Below are 22,958 nucleotides of genomic sequence, written 5' to 3'. Positions count from 1 at the left end.
AGTTGTGGAGATATTAATAACGAGACAACCCTATTATAGATTAACTGTGGTGCAGTCATCTAAGATGAACGAGCTACTCGTAAGTCCAAAAACAAAAGACGACGAAGACGAGGAATTCTTACATTTTTACCGCTAACTATTTGATTAGAGCTTCAATATATTTAAGTACAACATATATTCAATTATAAGCTTAAGTTCAAGTAAAGGGTAAAAACTTGTAATCAAGAGAACCTTCTCTGCAACTTTAATTTTACTTGGAAGCCTACGCAGAGTAAAATGAAAGAAATAATGAAAGAAGATTACTCTTTCCAGTTTACATCCCGTCTGATAATAAGTTTATTTTTAGCCTGAAATTTAATTCATTCCTTCTATGAAAGCTTTAAGCTAAAGTTATACTTAGTAATCCCCAATTTTTTATTTGCTTCTTAGCTGCTTACCTACAGACAGATACGATATCGTAGATAACGTGTTTTAAAAATCGGACAATAAGTTACAATAAGTATATACTTATACAATATATAATACAAAGACAAGACAGATGCTAAACCGAAACACTTTTGACATAACTTAGCTCGTAAACAAGCGTAAGTATAAAATGTTCCAATCGTTGCAACATCGAAATATTGTAAACATGCAAATCCTGACGCCATAAAAAAGGGAGGTAAAAAATACAATTTATCATGACGCGATCAAAGTGAGCGACAGACCGGCCCATGTTGCATAGGGCTGCAAATTTTTTGTAACAAATGGTATAAAAAAAATCTTTATAGTGACGTCGGCTTACGCACAGACAGCGTGGCACCGTTTATTTTTTTATATTAATAAATCACACCCACTAATCAGACCGAAGTTAAAAACAGACACAAGAAAATTTGTTACAAAAATAAATGACGCATAGTATTTTAGTATTTGCATTAGCTCAGCAACAGCAAAAATAGATGCACTATTATCATTAAAATAAGAAAAAAACAACTTCTTGTACTTAGGAATATGGGGAATCATTAGAGAACCATTCAAATTACGAATATAGAGTTTGTTTTTTTTTTTAATATTAATACCCGGTCTATGACTTGACTTTCGCAGGTAAGCTCTTCTGGAAAAAGTCTATGTTACTCCTATTGGTATACCCTTTTCTATTACATCAAGATTGGTGATTGTGAGCCTATTCGTTCCAAGTAGTCTCTCTTTAGTTTTAATAAAGAATTATGGATAAATTAATCACATCACTCAAATATTTCCCCACTAAATTCCTTAGCGCAGGTCATAAGTATGTCGTTGACAGTGAGATGCGGTCGTATGAAGGCAAATATTTGTGGTGGAGATAATCGTGTATCTACCTGGACGGCGCACGCGCACTTACGTCACAATGTTTGTCTGTCTCGCTTATCCCGGGATCTGTTTGACAGTTTCCGGAGGGACCTCACCCGGTAAGATTTTGTAATTCTCTTGTGACATTTTTAGTTTACAGTCATTAACTATGTAAATCATGTTTACAGTTATAAACCTGATGGGTAATTCGGGTTTGTAACTGTTAACACATTTGATGTAAAAAGATCCAGGATCATGATCAAAACGCGCACCTTGGGCTCCTCTCCAGAAAATGAGGAAGTCAGCGGAACTATGGCCTAGTCGCTAGATAATACCACGATTGACAGTATATCTCTAAAAAGTGCAAGATTTCGGTCTCCAGATCTCCCAGTAATTTATACCAGATGTGTGACCGCAAACGTATATTTATTTGTCAGATTAGCTACGCCTGAAAATTTATTTGTTTAAGTAATTTGTTGATACCAAACAGAGAAGAAGAAATACTAATATAAAATTAACAATTTAATATTGATTCCAATTGCCTATTCAGACAACAAATAATTTTTACTATTTAATATATGCGATAACAAACTCCGGCTAATTCCAACCTCTAAACCACTCTATATTAAAAACTCCCTGGACGTGCCGAGGTCCCATCCAATAAATGATGATAAGCAAGTAAAGACATCCGCGTGGAACTCTTTTATTAAAAACCCAGACAAATCCCTCATAATTAATTTTTCATATTTTTTTCGAAAAAAGGTAATGAGATTTCGATTAAGCTACAACGTAAAAAAGCGGGGTCTTCGACAAAACCAACGCTGCCGAAGCTTTGGTAAGATTCCGCAAAACCTGCTCAATTTAAAATTAAAGCCACGAAACGTGTTTTTCGCCTATTTTATAAAAATCGCGGGATATGAGAACAATCTTCAACGGATAAGCGAGGAGCCAGAGATGATGATATTTTTAGCTTAAATAAAGAGGGAAGCATTTTGTTATATTTCACATACTGATCGTAGTAATATCAAATTTTTGTGAACAAAAATACATTGGTTTAGCTAATCGAGAGTCATCTTTAGGGCGTAAGTACATTTTTCCACTCCCCACGATTCCTGCATACTTCTTCTTCTACTTTTCTGACAGTACGAAATTTTTATCCTAGTTAACGCCAGGAGAAGTCTCTTTTGCGTCTTGTTGTGATGTATTAAGAAAATGCGTTGGAATCATAACTAATTACTTAAATTATTAATTATAATTGCCGTGTGGTTGCCGGCACCAATAGAAAAAGAATAGGATCATTCCCATGGATGTTGTAAGAGGCGATTAAGGGATAGGCGAACTAGGGATTCTTCTTAATCTCAATTCTATCATTAAGCTGAACGTGGCCTACCTTTTTAAGACTGCTGGCTCTGTCTACCCCGCAGGAAATGAAGACGTGATTATATGTAGGTATTTATTTATTCAAATTCAAAATTTTTATTCATTATTATAGGATATTATTATATCGCTTAATAATTGTCGTATGGTTTAACAACTTGGTAGACGTCAAATAAATTACTTAAAAACTAAGTTTACTGCCGCTTCCAAGGCGTCAGTGCAGAAGAAGCGGTAACAAACTGCACTGCAGCATTTTCATCAACAACGTCAACTTCACAATATTATAATTATTTGACTTTGAATAGTTCTAATTGCCACCACGTGAGCTAGTTGACTCAGTTTACGAATATATACAGCAAAATGAATCTGCAAAAACGCATTATCTAATAAGCTCCATTAATCATGGATAGACAATTTCCAAAACTAACAAAGAAGTGTTGGCGACAATCGGCTAATGAACTTAAACACAATGGGCCTTAATAAATAAAATGCCGTTTTAATCCCCCATTTAAATTCAATGCTGCAAGTGCAAGAATAATCATTGCAATATAATGCTTCACCGGCTTTGAAGGGGCCCTTTTTTAATGTGCGAGGGAGATAAAAAGCTTTATTAAAGGAGGGTTGTGAATGAAGGAAAGAGAGGTGTAGTGACATTATGTTCGGTTCATCCGAATTGACTTTAAATGATTGGCTCAGTTGCGCTTTTTGTGCATCGGTGATGGATTGCAAATCATTCAGCTTGTGTCGCCTTCACGTGCATAATGCGATGGAAGGATGCTTCACTTCAGTATTAAATTAAAAAGTATTTTAAATTATTTTTTGTTTGAGGTTTAAGATAAAGTAAAACTCTTTTAACTTTTATTTGAAAAGGAATCAATTATGTCAATCTAATTATTATATAATTAATTTCAAATTAATCTCTCTCGTATTGTGGATTTTTAAGCGACTGTAAACTCTACTAAATTTTCATAAATTAATTTTCAATAAAAGTTTTACCTAAAATTAAAATCCAACTACATAAGTATATACTGTTCCTAGAGACATAAACACGATATAGATATAGACAAAGTTTTTGCCGTGTGGTTACCGGCACCAATATAAAAAAGTATAGGACCACTCCATATCTTTCCCATGGACGTCGTAAAAAACGACTAGGGGATAGGCTTATAAACTTAGAGTTTTTTATAGGCGACGGGCTAGTAACCTGTCAGTATTTGAATCTCAATTCTATTATTAGGACCAGCTGAACGTAGCCTGTCAGCCTTTCGAGACTGCTGGCTCTGTCTACCGCGCAAGAGATATAGACGTGATTATATGAATTAATGAATGAACAACATTTTAACACAAATCTCGTGTACTACTACTACAGTTTATACGTTATATTGCAGCACGCAATTTTAATTGAGAATTTAAATTACACAAAGTAGAGCATCTCTCAATACGGACAGAGCGCCCCCTATCGGCATGACTAATTGCGTAACTAAACAGCCGGGGGTAGTAATCCGGCATTGATGTGTTTGTAAAAACTATCAGATTAGCCGTTCGGGGCCCAGGGCCCTCGCCAACATCTATTTGTATGCAATTTGTCTCGACTGTACAGGTTGCAAGATTTTTTTTTAATAGGTCAAATGTTTTCTTTGTGATAGATAATCGTGTGATGACATGTATATGGAATGACTTTACTTAGTTTGTCTAGAAATTATCTATCTATCTTAGGTATTATGTTTTTGGCGACAAACAATCAAAATCTCTTTCAAAAGTTAGTAAGTAATTGAAATCGTCATAAATACTTCAGGATACAATAAAATACATACATACAAACATACAACTAATCCATTACGAGGTATACTTAGATATTTAAATAGCTACTTATCACTAAAACTGCAAGTACTAGCCTCATACTATCTTGTATTGATACGCTGAAATACAAAGTGATATAGACATCAAAATTCGATATACCACTGAACTGTGAAGATATGAATATTCTCCAAATGAGGGTGTTGAATGGTAGCTAATTTTGTATAGGTTCAGCCTGGGTAAAGTTGCCCGCATCACGTCACAGGGGTTTTGTCATCCACACGTGTTTTATGTCATTTACGACATTATTATATTTGATATGATTATGTCTATAATTGTAATGTAACTAGAGTGCGCCCGCTCAACTTGCATGGAAAAATCCGACTTATTCCGTTCCTGCAGGAATTTTGGAAAACCCTCTCTTAGTGAACTAGACTCCACTTTTATAAAATTTATTAGAAGATGGAATGGTATGATTATTTCATGGATTTCTTGGTTATCCACTAAAGTTCATCAGCAATATGTTTGGCTAATGGTTTAGTGTGTCCATAATATAGTTTACAAATGTCACTGATTATAAAATGATTTAATATCATTTTATAAGCTTAAAATTAGGGTGTCAACTTGTTAAATACTTGGCTATATGTCAATTCCTGTGGATATCGGATAAGGGCAAAAATGTACTGAAAATCTTAGGCAACCATTAATACTTGGCTAGATAATTGTAAATTGTCTCTTACTTTTATTTGATGGATTTCTATCTCATACTGAAAACTCTCATACTGAAAAAATCGCAATCAGAATGCATACAGAGAAAGAATCATTTGATGAATTTTGAGTTCAAATGATCCGTAAGTATACGAATTCGATTGAATACGAAGCCGTACTTGTAATAAAGGCGAAAAAAAAATCTTATTTATTTACCCTTTTTAAATCCGAACAGTATCCAATGTTCTCGGATAGAGCAGCGAACATATCTTCATAAAATAAAACGGATAAAGAAACGTAGAGTTCATTACGTTATAGAAAAGACAACACGAAAGTACAGTAATCTTATTGCGTAAACAATATTTAGGATCACCTTTACTTATTTTATCGTTTAATAATAATTAAATAAGGTATAAGTTGATAAAAAAAATAACTTTTGTGTTTTCATTCACTTTGAACTTGCATGACTGGAGCTTTGAAATCTTTCAAATTACTTTAATTTTTACCACTTTGTTTAGATTTGATTTGATTAGATTTGATGTTAACTTTCAATTTATCTACTCGTGTAATGCAGGCAATCATGGCAAAGGCCTCATCTATTTTGCTTCTGACATTTTCTAATAACGTCGCGCTCACAAGAATACAAATGTAAATGTCAGTTCCATTCCACTTCGACTCCATCGTATACGAAACGTTGGGACAGAAGTCGCGTTGATTTTATTCGGGAGCGGAGTTTAAAATGGATTTATTTGCCAATATAAAACAGAAGCCTGTCGTCCGACCAGTCGATCTGTTTGTTTTATAAAAAAGCCTGTAAAATGCGAACAAATGATTGGACGTTCGGTATTGAAATAACTGACACATTTTTATTGGTTTTCTAGAGTGTAAGTATTCGGAATTGCCAGACAGAATGTAAATGAATTGAGTGTATTTTTAAATATCGTCACAAGTTGGTGTAGGTATATTTGTCTGAAAGGACTCAAATATGGGTTGGTGGAACGTTGACTTATCTTAAGAAATCAACTGCAGGACATAGGCTTGCTTCCATGATCTCCACCTTGAGTGGTGGATCGACCTGCATCCAAATCTTTCTAATTCATTAAGATTTAGGAAAGTCTCAGGAAGAATTAAGTTGTATAAAAAGTAATCATAAAACTCCTAATGCTTATCTTTTGTGTCAGTATAGCTGTTTTTCTAAATATCTAAATGTATCTTGTAGAATATGAAATAGATTGGTAAGACGACACGACGATACACGAATACAAAGCTTTTTTATAAAAACTTACAAAACTATAAGTACCTAAATAATCTCGGTTTGACCCATTGATTGATTGATATTAATTTTGTGCAATCTTCTTAGCGTGTCGATTCTGCCGGATCATATTTGAGAAGATTAATATGACGCCACCGATATTTTATTATACAGATCCTTCAGTGAACAAAGCTCCGTGCAACTGCTATACAGAGACTAATAAATGAGACATTGACTCATTAAATTGCATATCAATGCATAGTTCAAAACAATGGGTCTAGAGATTTGAAATTTAGAAGATAGGTCCTTATGTATCTGGTCTAGGACCTGTAATTTCGGGAAATCCTCTCTTAACTCTTCATTAAGACAGATATATCCCAAAATTCCAGCAGGACTAGCGGGACTTTATAAATATACTCGAGTAGGTAAATAAATAAAAACTTACATTTCAGCTTCTCCAACGGCTCGTGGTGTAACGGAGGCGCGTGATGCAACGGTGCATGCTGCGGTTCGTGGTGCAACGGGGCCATCAGACTGGAGATGGCCGAGCCAACAGAGGCCGCCACTGACTCGTGCAGGTGCCCGCCGTGGAGGTCTAACTCGGATAGACAGAGCCCGTTCTCGCTTAGCGGCTCCATGCCGGCCGCCAGCGCTTCCTTGTACACGCGGAGGTGAATGGTGATGCCTGGTGGTGACGCGGAGGGAAGTGGTCGCGACGGCGACTAGGGATTCCGGGTTAACCGTGGAGCATCCGGCTGGAAGAATGTTATTAGCATATTATTATTATTTTCTTGACGTTTTTCATTGTAACAACCTCTCTGGAGGCAGGAGTACGCTAACATTAAGACCCAAAAATATAGTATCCAGGGTAGCTGCTATCTTTGTTTTCTTACACCAACTTTGAGGCAGGTGTCCTTTTATGCCAAGATCATGAAGTGGTAATGGTGGCAATAACTAGAAGTGACTCACGCCAATTAGGAATCTAATACATTTTTGTGTCATGTTAATTGCACTAAGTGAAAGTGCTCACAATCTTAATAATCTTAAAACATAAGTAAGAGTTGAAGTGATCCTAATCGTATTCTAAAGACTGAAAGTGTTAACTTTGCCAAATCTTTTCACAACAACTTAAATGCTGTGTGTAGCAGACTACGGGCTTCGAGGTCAACAGCTGGTAATAAAACGTGAAATGCGCTTGGCATAATTAGAGAGAAAGAGAGCATGCACATATTTATGGAAAATTCATTGACTGACCAAAACGCATCAGTGCAGCCAGAGTTACAAAGAATAAATCAATCCCATGAGCGTGATTTAAAGCGATACACAGGACTTTGTTTGAGCGATAAAAAAGGCAAGCGTCATAAAAAATGGTGCGTCGAGATATATACCTTTACTGCTTTCATAATTCAAATAGACGCGTCAGTGCATAGGCGTCGTTTCGTAAAATATCGCAGGAAAAAGGCATACATAATGATTTATAGGTTTAATTGTCTTTTTTACATGCAGCCGGCAGCCGACGGAATTGAATATGCAGAGAAAAAAAGAAAAAAGCGTCGAAACGTGAATGTTCTCGGTTTTCCGATGGTTTTCCGACTTCCCGTTAGAAAGAACGGTAATAGTGAAACTCTATAGTGAAATACGCTTTGACCTCTATGGCGTATCGGTTTGGTGGTCAGGGATTTTGGGTTCAGACATCACGATGAACACGGCCTTTCAGTGTGCGAGACTATTGGCTCTGTCTATCTCTAAAAGGATAAAGACGTGGTTATATGTCTGTGTGAATGTTGTTCGTTACTTGTGATTTTTACCAATAAATGGTTTTTAGATATCACTGTCAATTGTCGTTTAGTGAAAACTTAACACCGGCCATCTTTCTCATAACCTTTTATTTATTTACCATTAGCTTTAAAGCTATTTATCTTCAAAGAATTAAAATTAATAAGCTTTTAATCTTCAACTAATTTAAATTAATAAGTTGAAAGTATTATCAAATAGATAACAATTGAGTACATATTAATACAATATTAAGGTTTATTGCAGTTATATAACATCATTTTATTAAGTTTATTCATCCAAAGCGATATTATAATTTTTTAAACAAGCTCCAATAAAGTTTATCATTAATTCGATCACGCCAAACACCCAACAGGTTTTGTAAATTTTTAAACTCAAGTACGAAATAAAACGTTTTTGAAAATCAATAATTAAATTAATTTTCAATAAAATAGAAATAATAGATTTATTTTCAAAATATGTACGTGATACCATTGACGTCAATTTAACTTAAATATAAAAATCTCTTCAAATATTAGACAAATTAAACTAGTATCTAATAATAAGATCCAAAAAAGAAAAATGTTTCTAGTTTATCTTCAATCAGTAATATTCAATCAACATCACTTTAAATATTATATTATTAAAAAATATATATATTTATAAATTTTGCCTAACTAGATTTTGTTATAATATGTAAAGGGTTTCTTCATCAAGTTTATTCCTTTACGAACCTACTAAATAAAAAATTATCAAATATAAAATACATTATCCCAACCACCTAAATGTGGCCATCAAGTCTTGTGTCTTATGGCTCTGTTAATCCCGTAAGCGAAAAAGACTGACACTAGAGACATTCACTTTCACCTTAACCTAGCACGACTGTGTATCAGAAGCCGTGACGTCATTAATTTCAATTAAAACCTCTCATACCTAAATGCGTGTGATTTATGAACCTTCCATCCAATATTTTTATTTACATAACCCAGTTACACCGAAGAACATCAACAAAACAATAACAATAGTCGGTAAGTAATTGAGTCATCCGAAGCCAGCAATCGGCCGACTTGAGCCGCTCTCATCCGCTTAAACCGATGTAAAGCCTTTTTTAAGCCCGAAGCTTTAAGTTGGCGAAAGTGGATCTCTATTAAAACGCCATCTCATTCCGATTTCGTCGGTTACGATTCAACTCTTGTCCTTTTGTTCCTGTGTTAAAAGTGGCAATAGATTTTGGGCACTATTCATTAGCAATTTTTTGTATTTGAATTGACTTAAAAAGTATTGGGATCTATGCTTATTTAATTATTTGGGTATTAAAACAGTTCGGACAAGGACAAGAACTAACGGCATTATAGTCTGGAGCAGAAATGTTTGTCAAAAATCAAAAAATTATGTCATACATTTTTTCTACATATTTATAAATACTATAATAGGATTAGTGTGAATTTCTCTATAGCGTGGCTTATAGTTATAGCTTATTGAAAATACGATATTAACGGTAATAAGTGAGTTAATAGTATAAAACATTTAAGTGGTGTAACACAAAGATTTGATGGCTTGTTATAGTTAAGCTGTTTCTATCCATAATATTTTTAACAGACGTATTTGTTTTTTTCACCGATTACTCACGCACTTGTTACTTGAATCATTGTTTATAGTAATTACAACGTTCATCTTTTGTTTGCGCATATTTCGTTATACTTATTTAACGCACCGCAAGTACATAAAACTATGCCACTTAAATACATTCAGGACACTACTTGTAATTGTGAAAACGATACCTTATCACGTAGTAAACTTGAAAGACGCCGAAGGAATAACACTGCACTCAAAACCAACTCGTATCACCTATATTAGTCTTGTAAAACATGTGTTTCAAATGTTCGACACGACACATCAAATATTTGTGACTATATCTATTTGTATCACTATCTACTGATAACAAACTTTATGGCATTGTCAATGACTTGATACTGTCATGTAACTGGAAAAGTAACACGTGCCGTGTGGTTCCCGGCACCAATACAAAAAAGAATAGGACCACTCCATCTCGTTCCCATGGATTTCGTAAAAGGCGACTAAGGGATAGGCTTATAAACTTGGGATTCTTCTTTTAGGCGATGGGCTAGCAACCCGTCACTATTTGAATCTCAACTCTATCATTGAGCCAAACAGCTGAGCGTGGCCTATCAGTCTTTTCAAGACTGTTGGCTCTGTCTACCCCGTAAGGGATAAAGACGTGATCATATGTATGTATGTATGTAACACGTATTCTGATGGGAATTGTTTTTGTGTACTTATGTTTTAACACGGGACCGCTAAGGGCCGAATATAGCCCTAAAAAACGTCACGCTGGCTTATCAACGTGTTATCAATTTAACATGTTGATAAAATTATCGTTCGGGAGATATGTGCGGCGAATTCGTGGATCGCAAGGGCATTGGCAGTACCTATTTTTATTTGGTATGAGCGCGATTGCAATATTTTAATCGTAGTACTAATACTAGGTGATTTGGGCCGTGTAGTTTCAAGGTAGTGCCTCTCCAACTGTTTCCCATGGATGTCATAAAAGACGACTAAGGGAATAGGCAGATTCATCTAGTGCTAGCTACCATACTGGTCTTGTAGAGAAAAAGAAATATAGTGTGCGCCGGCTGCTTTTCTTCCCAAGCAAATTATGAAAGATAATCACGGGTAAGGATACTTAAGATCATTCTATTAGGCGATGGGTTAGCACGCTGGACACTATCTAGATTTCAATTACATAATACCCAGCAGTATGTGGCTTTTTAGTCTTTTACGAAACGGTTGGCTCTGTCTTTCCCTTAAAAGATAAAGACGTTATATGTACTACATGAATGCTTTTTGTCAGTTGTGAGATACTAAATCTATGCTAAACACCATTAAATGATGGGAAGTTCTTTGACTGGCTGCGTGATAAGTGATAACGCTCACTGAGTTTACAATTGTAGTTAAACTCCAAGTCAATAAGCGATACCTTGAATACTATTTTGAAAATAAATCTATACCTCAAAGTGGAAATAAAGGTCCACCTCAAAGTACATATAAATGGTGAAAGAATATTCAAAACAAAAAAGGACTACATTTTAAAGGTAAAAGAAATTTCAAAACAAAAAAAAGTATAGTAAGTACAGTAGGTATAGATTCCGAGTAAGTCAGATAAGTACACAAAGCTTCTCCTGTCTGACATCCGTGACTCTGTATATAATTCCAAATCCATCGTGGATTATGGTTATTGCACTAAAGTTCTTATTACCTTAGTGGCCTCTTACAATGTCTACGAAAAAGAGATAACGACATATCAATTCTATAGTATGACGGCCTCTGTGGCGCAGCGGTAGTGCGCTTGTCTGTGTCACCGGAGGTCCCGGGTTCGAATCCCGGCCGGGGCATGATGAGAAACGAACTTTCTCTTATTGGCCTGGGTCTTGGATGTTTATCTATATAAGTATTTATTATAAAATATAGTATCGTTGAGTTAGTATCTCGTAACACAAGTCTCGAACTTACTTCGAGGCTAACTCAATCTGTGTAATTTGTCCCGTATATATATTATATTATAGTTTCTGTTGCAATATGTCATAAGGTAATTTGTCCAGAAAGTTAATAGCAAATGATATAGTAATACCTATGTTTGAATAAAATCAACCCTATTATTTTCAACCCACTTCAAAAAGAAAGTCACTGTCAATTAACAAAGTTTTTTTTTTTACTTATTTCACGATAAGCTATCCAGCTGAGCATAGTAGCCTTTCAGATTTTTCATTTCTGTCGGCTCTGTCTACCCGGTAAAATGGTATAAGCAAGTACATTTTTTTTCTTTAAGTTCACGGATACGTATAGCCAATAGTCACAACCAGAAGGCTAAGTTTAGGAGAGAGATAGTAAAATGTTCCAAAGATATAGGTACTGCCCCCTCTAGCCACAATTTTAATCGACAAACAATGGCGCCGTCGTCAAAGCGATAGGCATAGACAAATAATTGTACCATACGAGTAAAATAAACATAACAGCAAAAAAGGCACAGAGATGGTACAAAGGCGGACTTAATGCTGATGTGATGTGATCTCTTCCAGTCAACCTTTGGGTGGGTGGAAACAAAACAGAAGATTAGATTTTGCGCCGAGCAGTTCATGTGTATGTTGTACCAGCGAAACTTAGCGACGTTATAAGACTATATACGAATATTACGCGTTACTTTTTACAAAGATTTTTTATTTTTATTAAATAGGTTCAATGTGATTTCACAATTATCCTTTCAATAATGAACACGTAGTTAAGATAATTTCGTGATAAGATGTGTGATTTTATAAGTCGTAGCGTTTCATAGTATTTGCTACGCCATCGACCGCTACGGGACCTCTACGTGTGTGTAGGCCTCGTAGCACGTGCTACGAAATGCTACTACATAATAAACTATATTGTTATTTTTCCAACAGTTTTCATTTTGTCGTTCTACCTATAATTTAGAAGTAATTTTGTACGTGACTTGGGTTTTGTAAAATATTTTTTTATAAATAATACACTATAGAATAGAATTCATTTATCCAAATTCACATTTACTACTCACATCTGATAATCAACAAACTATAATAAAGTATTATATAAGTACTGTTTTAAGAATAGGAATCAAAAGTAAAAGATAATATTTGCTTGAAATGTTATCTGGTTTGATAAAGGAAGTGTTTTTTGGTTACTTGCAACAGTTTCGAATTTTAGTATTTATTAATACATACATACATACATACATAAACTCACGCCTCTTTCCCGGAGGGGTAGGCAGAGACTACCTCTTTCCACTTGCCACGATCCCTGCATACTTCCTTTGCTTCATCCACATTCATAACTCTCTTCATGCAAGCTCGGCGGTTTCGGGCACTTTTGACCTGACCCTTCACCAGGACGTCCTTAATTTGATAAAAATCTTTTATTATTTATTAATAATTAATCTTAAATAAAAAAATCATAATCAATAAAATAAACTACTTACTTACTTAATTAACAAAAATAGATTATCAGTACTTAGCACAGTTATTTAGTAAACTGTATTATCAAATAGTTTTAATGATCAAAGTAAAAAAATATTTTAAAATTCCTATGTAGGTAGGTCGTACTTATTACCTACAGATAAGACGTTGAAATTTTATCAAACCAAAAACAATTTAGTAATATACTAATATCATGTAGTATTGTTAGTACGTGATCCAACTATATTTTTATAAACCTAGGATCTACCTATTGGAAAAGACTTGATTTATAAAAGTAGGTATAGATATAGTTTCGTATACGATATCTGAGACAATTTATATACTTGATACCCACCTATCTACTTAATCACTGATACAAGTAGGTATCAACGTAGATTAGGAGGTATCCTATACACAGTCCTAAGGTTATGTTTTCAAAGTATTGGAATTCTTAAGATTTCTTCTTTCTTTTGCATAAACGCCATTTAAGTCATTTTTGTTAATTCCATGTGTACATACTTAAATATTTATTATTTTATTTTCATTAACACAGTCAACTCAGTTAAATGAAAAATTGATTTATGCGTGTGTGTACGTAAATATAACTGAGAAACAGTGAGAAACGTAAGCACTTTATCATTAAGGGGTTGCCAACAACACTAATGAAATTGTTTTTTCATAACATTGTATAGTCGACGGCTAACCTCGAAATACTTACAGCACAAAATTAATTACGCTGACTGTACGCCGGTGAGTATAGCTCGTTTCAGTGATTCCTCGTGATGTAGATTTTCACAGTGCACGAAATCCGGTGATATCCGTTATAATCTGGTACAAGCCGCGGGATTACGCGTCCACTCGCCACCGGCCGTCACCCACTAACGTAAACACCAGAAAACAAACCAATTCCGAATCCGAAACCGATAAATCAAAGCGCACGATCGCGACGACGTCGCTTATCCGCTAAATCCTGTCGGGATCGCGTAAAAAATACTAGTATTAAAAACAGTCTTAAGTGGGCTTACGATCGCGGCGCGGTGCGGCCCGCGTTGGCTCTAATCTCGGCCACTTCCCGGAGCAATTTGAACCTAACTCCACCACTCTATACATCATCCGGCGGCTACCCGCCTACCGCGCCGCAGTGCGACCCACACTAATATATATTTCACTCTTTCACTCACGCCGCATTTCGAATATTCCGTCCCCCTCTTGCTGAAATCTCGCCGCTACAAAATTTCAGTGCGTGCGCGGAGCGGGGGATGCAGTCAGCTGGGCGAACTTGTGCGAATAAAATCGACTTTTTATCGGCTCGATGACGCTTCGTGACGTCACTGTTTACTTCAGCCGTGTGGACAGTAGGTCTTGAACGGACTCTCGTGACGTGACTTTTACGATTACGCACCATATTTATTGCATTTTCAAACAGAATATTTGATTTTAATACTTAATTTTTAGAAGTTGTAGTTATTATATGATGGATATGTAAATCAAGATTTAAATATTATATACATAAATCTTTCAGTTAAGTACTTACAACATATTTCAACAATATTGTTAAGAATGTTGAATAAAAATGTTTTCCAAGTGACAACAAAATCCTAGCAGCTATAATCTCATAACTCATGTAGAGTCTCAGTGCTATCTTCAGTATTTTATTATTCGGAACAATTTAAATCGTGCAATATGTTTTACTTATTGTACAAAATAATTGCAATTTAAATCGCGCTCCGTGCACCGAGTCACAGCAATAAATAAAAGCCGGGCGCTCGCAACGTAAACAGATCGAGCGCATTAACCGCCGTCGGCGTACATAAAGAGAGCGGTATAAATATAAAGTTCCCACTCGCCGAGCGCGAACTTAGCTAAACAACGCCATAATTGCCTTCATTACTTAAATTACTGAAATTATTTATTCAAAAAGCTGGCAACATTTAGGCGGAGGCCCCGCCTTGCGTTGCGAGCCAATGGGCGCAGAGGCGGGGCGCGATTCAATATGGCGGCGAGAAACTCCGCGCGCGTTCCGACGGCTACTCGTTCGCGTCACTTTTTCACGTGTTAGTTAGTGTTTAATTAATTTAGCCTGGTTAATGAGTGTGATCCTTAGGGTCTTACAATTATATAATGTGTTTTTTTTTAATCAAGAAGTCAGCAGTCGATGTTGAGATTGCCGACGGGAAAGTGCCGACGGGAAGTGACAGTTAGTTTCTATATTATCTGTGGTGCCACCTGGAGTTTCTTTTCAATAATTACTTTTTTAGCTATTATTTTTATACAATCATTTATAACATCTTTTATTTTTATTTTGAAAGGCATAAGACTGTAAACTTTAAGCGATACTTATATTTTTTTTTGTCGAAATTTATAAATTTAGGTAAATTTTCATTTTGTCAATGAAAATGAACAACTTTTTCAACTGAAAAGCGTCGAAAAGTGAAACACTTTTTTGTTTATTAATATTTATTACATAGAAATTGACTGGTCAGCTGATGCCACATTCTATGGAAAATCTGAATTTTAAGTTTTCATAAGACATTTTAAAAAGTTTTTGTGTCCAGTGTTAAACTACTAAGGCTATTCTGAATAATGCTATGCAAATTTTTACAAATTGTTTTTTTTTCTAAAGCATACCTATAATTACTCTGCTGAAATACCTACGTCAGATTTTGATTGTTTTCACTTGGTTGTTCACACACACACCTACAGCCATAATAATTAATATACCTACGTGATAAATAAATACTAACTTAGTGCCTACTACCTAAATAAAATCCATATTACCTACCTATTATAAAAATTGTTTCATATTTTTTTTTATAACTACAAAGTTATAAAAAAAATTATGAAGTACACAAGTCCTTCCATCTTGGATAGGTATTAAATAGATAGTTCAATTTATTTAAGCACTGCAAATATTATTTAACAACAATTTATTTAGCAGAGTAGGTACTAATAATTACTAATAGGTAAATTATCTATATGTTACGCAAATCATGGTTACCTACACATGAATGAATTTAGTTTCAATATGGGTTAGGATTCCCTACAAAGGTTAAGCAGGTCCGGACAGGAGTCGCATTGTCTAAAAACCTGACTTAGCCAATCCCGTATCATGGTTAAAACACCATGGGGTTCCTCTCCAGAGGGGTGAAGTTGTAAACGGGACTAAGGCCTGGACGAAAAAGAAGACCATACTGGATGGGTATAATTTTTCTACACTTTTTTTTTACTTTAATTCGAGAATGAAGTTGAATTAAATTCGAGACTACAGTTTGGGGCCGCTTTTAGTTTTAATCATTTGCATGCATACATCGTATTAAGCTTAATGCCCACATACATATAATCACGTTTTTATATTTTACGGGTTAGCCAGAGTCAACAGGCCCGAAAATAGGTTTCTAGTGCAAGGCCACGTTCAGAGTGTCTTCTATGTATAAAACATTGTTCCTATTCTCTGTCTCGATGGGTACCACATCTACATTTTTTAAAATAAAAGTCTTATTTTCTTACAAAGCATTTTTATTTACAGTTTTTACTTACCTATATTAGACTACAATATTATCAATAAGTTGATTATAACGATATCCGTTTGAAAAAGAAACAACATACATACATACATACATATAATCACGTCTATATCCCTTGCGGAGTAGACAGAGCCTACAGTCTTGTAAAGACTGATAAGCCACGTTCAGCTATTTGGCTTTAAGATAGGATTGAGATGCAAATAGTGACAGGTTGCTAGCCCATCGCCTAAAAGAAGAATCCCAAGTTTATAAGCCTACCCCTTAGTCGGCTTTTACGACATCCATGGGAAAGAGATGGAGTGGTCCTATTCTTTTTTGCATTGGTGCCGGGAACCACACGGCACAAAAAGATACAAAATTTATTTAATCATAAAATAGATACTAGCGTCAAAGTTCTAGTGAAGAGGTCGTGTGAGAAGAACCACCGTGAGGAAACTTCACCTGAAGACAACTCAATAAATGAGCATGAATTAATAAATAAAACAAAAAAAAAGTTCTTTTACCATCGGGATTGGACTAGGGATCGAACCCAGGACCTATAAGAACTGGCTGTCTTACAATGAATGCATGAAAATTTTAGTTAAAATGCATGTATGATACAGTCAGGTTTTTTAAAGAACAGAGGAAGTAATATCGTGTAAGAACCTGACTGAAGAAAATTCTTCTTATTCGTAGGTATGCCTACCTAGGTTAAAAAAATATATTCCCAGAAATGGTACAAAGTGTTTTGAGTTCCCGACACTAAGCATAGGAACTCTCCATTTTTCCCCGTCAATTGCGTTAAAGGCGATTATGGGAATAGGCCTACATTCATCTAGTAAAAACTTTCACACTAGTCTAGTAGCATAGAAAAAACAAAGTGAGCTGAACGTGGTCTTCCAGTCTTTTCAAGAATGTCAGTTTTGTCTACCCCGAAAGGGATTACATTACGGTAAGTATAAAGTATCACTTACATGAGAACAATAACTGTATCTTAGTACTACTGTATTTTGGTAAGTATCTTTACTTCGGTAACATAATAAAAAAAATTTTTTTGCTGGAAATGTAAATAAAATGCATAAAAAAAATGTTCCTCCTCTCATTCAAAAATTATGTTTAACATCAACTCGTTATTTACATGCCCAATGACAAATATATAACTTTCCATTTAACTTTAATGGTGCAATACAGCGAAAACAACTTACCTATTTACAAACTAGATAAAAATACACCCATTAATACGAATAATTAGGTACTTATATAAGTAAAATTTTTACTGGTTACCTGAAAGAGATTGCATTGCGATAATTTTGTATTTTTTTCTTCTTCAAAATATCCATTTGTAACGATAATGGTACAATACTACTTACATTATATTATCCCTTTAGTGAACCGGTAAAAATATATAATTGTCCGTATTAACTGAAATTGTTAACTGTTGTTGTGGTTAACTGAAAGAGATAATTTAATATTTTCTTTCTCAAAATATCCTTTTGTATATTTTATTTATTTATTCAATACATCTTACAAGCTAACAGATGTTCATCCAAAATGCTTTATCTATGGTGCAATAAAGAGTTAAGTACTAACCTACTTAAGAACTACATAAAAAATATGTATGCTATCTCAGTTTTATGCTGACAAAATTGACGTTAACGTATCTTGCAAACAGACGCGAGCTTACTCCAGATTAGCGTTAAGAACATAATACCACCATCATCGTTGAACTTGACCGACGCCGGACATAACTTATGTCACTATTGAATATGCCATCTTAGCACTTCCTATCTTCTAATTATTGAGAATTCCACGATGTTTTGCCTTCGCTCCGAACGCATCGGTAAGAATAATGGATGTTAAGTAAGTACTCAGAAAAATTGATACCAGTGCAATCTGAACCGAGTTTATCTTAGTACTTACCGTAAGAGGCATCCAAAAAATCAATTTGTCTTAGTTCAACAACCATAGTCTTAGCTAGGTCAAGTTAAGAAAAGATGGAAGTCACTTCGTGTATTTACCTGACTAACTTCTCTTAGATAGCCTTCTGCCCTAAGGGTCTGCATTCGAACGCCTGTACGTATAGTCAAAATAAAAAAACGGTTGAATCGAAAACCTCCTTTTTTTCAAGAATGTTCAAAGAGCAGAGGAAACTGATTTAAGCCACACATAATTTAAATAACGTTAAAAATGTATGTTATGAAAATGTTTTGATAGAGCTTTCGCAGAGGACGACACACCTATGGTTTAAATACAATACAGAATTTTATATTCCAATTTTATTCCGATGTCTATGGTATCATACATACCATCACGCCTGTTTCCCATTGGGATAGTCAGAATGGATTTCCACGTGCTACGATCCCTGCAGACCTCCCCTGCTGCCTCCTTACTCATAACTCTTTTATCATACATACAAATACAAACATATAATAACGTATATACTATATCTCCCACGGGGTATACAAAGCCAACGGTTTTGAAAAGAATAAAAGGCTCTATAGCTTAATAGTAATAGTAACAGGTTGCTAGCCCATCGCCAACCAAAATCTCCTGTTTATTAGCCCTTTGTCTTCTTTTACAACATCCATGGGAGTGAAATGGTCCTATTCTAAAGTGCCAGGAATCACACGGCACTACTCGTGGTAAATAATTCTATGCTATCATCAATCAATATTATGCTTATAGTTATACCCAAATATTATATAGCGACTAACCCTGTGTATATCTAAGTAAGATAACTGAAGTCCCGTCTCCCCCTCCCCGCCCCCTCTCTAAATTTATTCCCGCTGAATATTCAAAGCGTTGCTCCTCAATAGGTACTCGTTAAATTTTCTAATATAGCAATACCGACTCTGGAGATAATATTTTGTTAAAATCTCCCAATTGTTCGTCTACTGCGAGGGTGACTATTATTTTAGTGATCCCTAATATTCATAGAAGAAACTTTTTGTAGAATGAAAGTAGAAATTTTTTATAAAAGTAATCCAATCTTCTCAAATCCTGAATCTACTGATTCATATAGGTACTTGTAATTTAGACTTATTAAGGATAGAATAGTTTTTATATCCATTATAATTTAATCTCGTTGAGATAAATGTGTATTATACATTACTTACATATATTACTGGACTTTTATTTATGCCACTATTTTAAAGTCAACATTCGAATGTCAAAACTCGGATATGATTCAGATAGTGACAGTTAGCTAATCTCGTAGCTACGTTCCTTGCTAAGGTTGCGGAGGTCGAATGCGGCTTCACGTAAAAACCTGACCCAATCCAGGATCCATGGTCCAAGGCATTTCCTCATCATAATCAACAGGAAGAGAGAGACAGTTAGTCAATTGCCTAAATCTTTCTTAAGATCTATTTTTATGCCTTATTATCATAAAATTTGTAAACGATTTGCAAGGTATTTAAAATTTAGTTTATCCTAAATGAGACAAGAAACTTGGGCACCGTACAGCGGACGTAGGCCCAGAAATCCCGTTATTAATCATTTCTGCTTTAATGAAGCGAAATTATGCAGATTCAACATCACAATGCCGCGATCTTGGCAAGATAAAGGCTTTCATAATATTCAAAGCCTTGTTTTATTGAGATAAATTAATGTTGGGTAATATTAAAAACAATATTTACAGAATTATTGTTAAGAAACAATCAAATTCAAAACTTTTATTCATTATAGTTCCCCATAAATTTTTCGAAAAAATGCTTACATTTTTTTAAGGTTTTAGAGTTTCGTGACATAAAGATATAAGTAAAACTTTGTCTATGCCTTCAATCAATATTATAACCTCACCTCTGAGGTTGACTCCCATCTGAAGCCCGTAACATTTGCAGAGGAACCTAGGCCGAATTGGATCATGGTTCAGCACCCAGATAGCTAAATGTCCAGGATTCTTTACGATGTTTTCCCTCACCGTTAGCAAACAATGTATTATAAAAAATAAATATCTAATTCTAAACAACTAATGCTTGGGGAAACGTAAAAGGCTGACGACGTTGTCGTAATTACGGCGGTGGTGAGATAGTAAAATGGGCAAACAACGGAAGGACCTAAATTAATTTAGTGGGGTACAGGTACGCTCCCACTGCCACTGAAATGATATCGGGCTTCTTGAAATTATTAATTTATAACACAACCATTTTACGGCAAAAACAAAAATATAATTAACTGTATTCAGTGAAAAACTTCGTGAAGAAATCTACACATTCAGGCAACTGGATGTTTAACCATGCATGGTCCAAAATGAATTACGTTCCTAAAGATTGCGGAGATGAAGCTTGCTTCGTTTAGAAACCTGACTTATCCAATGCATGATCGTGGACATTCTGTCAAAAGAGCAAGGGAAAGTCCAGACTTTGGCTAACGCCAAGAACATGATGAGTTTAGGAAAGATTTAAGTACCAAATTCCACGACTATAACCAGAAAAGTATGTTGGATTAAATTAAAATATGTCACATGTCAATGTTTATCAATAAAAATTTATGCCTTTGTGCTCGCATGACCTATAATGAACTCAATTAGAAAAAATCTAAATAGTACCAACGAGAAAGTTCCGCTGGTGCACATTGAACTTCGTAAATTGAGATCTTATCTTTTAATGCTCTCTCGACGACCATCGCACGTTGCTGATTTATTTAACAAATTGTACTTTATCTAACAATTGACTGCAACTTTCCTTAGTCTGACTTCAACTTTCTTTAAAAAGTTTTAGAGTGATATTATTTTGTATAAATGTAAACTGTTGATTACGAATACAATTTATCTTTCTTATGTATACTCTACATAGGTATATTCATTACTGGTTATTCTAAAATAAGCAAAATAAAAAAATTGTTCGAGTAAAAATCCCACTTCTCTGGATCGGTTATTGAAATTGCTTAATTTTATTCCTATTAATTTAATTCTTATTCTTATTAATTCAATTCTTATTCTTATTAATCTAGTTAGTACCTAATCACAGATCATCAAATCGTTCTCCGTCTAAAGACCAACAGAATCACACCAATAAACTCAGTTAATCGAGAAACTGAGCCGGGGGACGTAAACCCAACGCGATAGTTCAGTAGTTACTTCCACTACATATAATTACGATTGAAATTATGGCGCGCTGCGTCGTAAACCGACTGTGTAATTAATTCAATCTCAAGTAATTGCATTGTCTTTTTATTTGGCATGCAATGACGCTGGGTTTGGACTAACGATAAAGTGAATTACTTAATAAAGTAGGTACCTATTCCTTTATTTAATTCTACTGTAAGTAAGGATTACAATATCAGCAGTCTATACGATAAATTTATAGTTTTAATGTTGTTATTTCATGAGATCAAGGCTGCTCCTTAGGTTTAGGTCAAATTATTATATAAATAAAAGGAACTTCAAAATAGAGATTTGCAGCATACACTTTAAAACATTTTTCCTGTTTAGAGGAATTAGATAGCCTGCCAAAGAAGTTAAAAATCAATTTTACTCTGTAAGTCAAATAGACATGTTCAACTTTTTGAAGAAACAAGTTTTCTTAGTAATTTTACCGACATCATTATATTCCTTCAATATAAAACGTATTAAGGAAACAAACAAAACCAATATCATCAATTTTATCCCTCACCACAAAATCAATCTACACGCCAAACGCGACAAAATTAGCGTGTAATATTTCCTTTTCGAATTATAAATGCCCCATTTTTGGGGCAAACATTGTTCTGTGAACGAGGGCGTAGGATGGACCGATACTGCGCGAGAACACGCGACGACACGCGACCGCCACGCGACAGCCTCGTGTCTCTCAGAATATTACCAATCCCTTTAAGTATTTATCTTACTATCCTCTCGTTTAGGACTCATGTCACCCGGACGCAACACCCTGTGTAAATTCAGTTTAGATTTCATCAACGTCACCCCCCCTTGTTGGAACAAAACAAATACAGTGCCCAGATTGCATTATTATATAATTGTTTCGAGTGATACTTCCTTTGTTCGGGTTGAAAGGGAATTTAAAATTCGATGAGCTTGTTTTTATTGCATATTTTATAGTTCAGAGTTGTCTGAAATATTTTTTCAATTTTATTTGGATGAAAAAAAAATATTGTGTAAGTAATTTTCAGTGACTTGAATTTGCATTTGACTAAGTTTTTATTTTACCATTTTACCAAGACGATCGAAATAAGTATGAAAATGAAATGGTTATTTATTTCTAAAAATTATTAAAATATCTTTTTCAAACATTTGACATGTTTGTACCACTT

General features: G+C 34.8%; 1 protein-coding gene across 3 annotated transcripts in view; it reads right to left on the bottom strand.

The window, feature by feature from the left end:
- LOC106130928 (pituitary homeobox homolog Ptx1) overlaps positions 1–14,305 on the bottom strand; it is a 46,256-nt gene extending 31,951 nt beyond the window's left edge. Inside the window, exons 1-2 of one of the 3 annotated variants that reach the window (XM_013329878.2) lie at positions 13,922–14,305; positions 6,888–7,197 (exon numbers count right to left, since the gene is read on the bottom strand). In XM_013329878.2, the coding sequence (XP_013185332.2) occupies positions 6,888–7,080 (193 nt within the window). In that variant the 5' untranslated portion in view covers positions 7,081–7,197; positions 13,922–14,305. Of the gene's footprint in view, positions 1–6,887; positions 7,198–9,996; positions 10,185–13,921 lie in introns of those variants that run through there. The other 2 variants (XM_013329876.2, XM_013329877.2) reach the window with 2 other exon arrangements.
- Positions 14,306–22,958: the final 8,653 nt, after the last annotated feature.

The sequence above is a fragment of the Amyelois transitella genome, chromosome 14 (genome assembly GCF_032362555.1).
Source record: "Amyelois transitella isolate CPQ chromosome 14, ilAmyTran1.1, whole genome shotgun sequence".
Classification (NCBI taxonomy): domain Eukaryota; kingdom Metazoa; phylum Arthropoda; class Insecta; order Lepidoptera; family Pyralidae; genus Amyelois; species Amyelois transitella.
The sequence above is the reverse complement of the archived record's forward strand: the minus strand, read 5'-3'. Positions and strand labels throughout refer to the sequence as shown.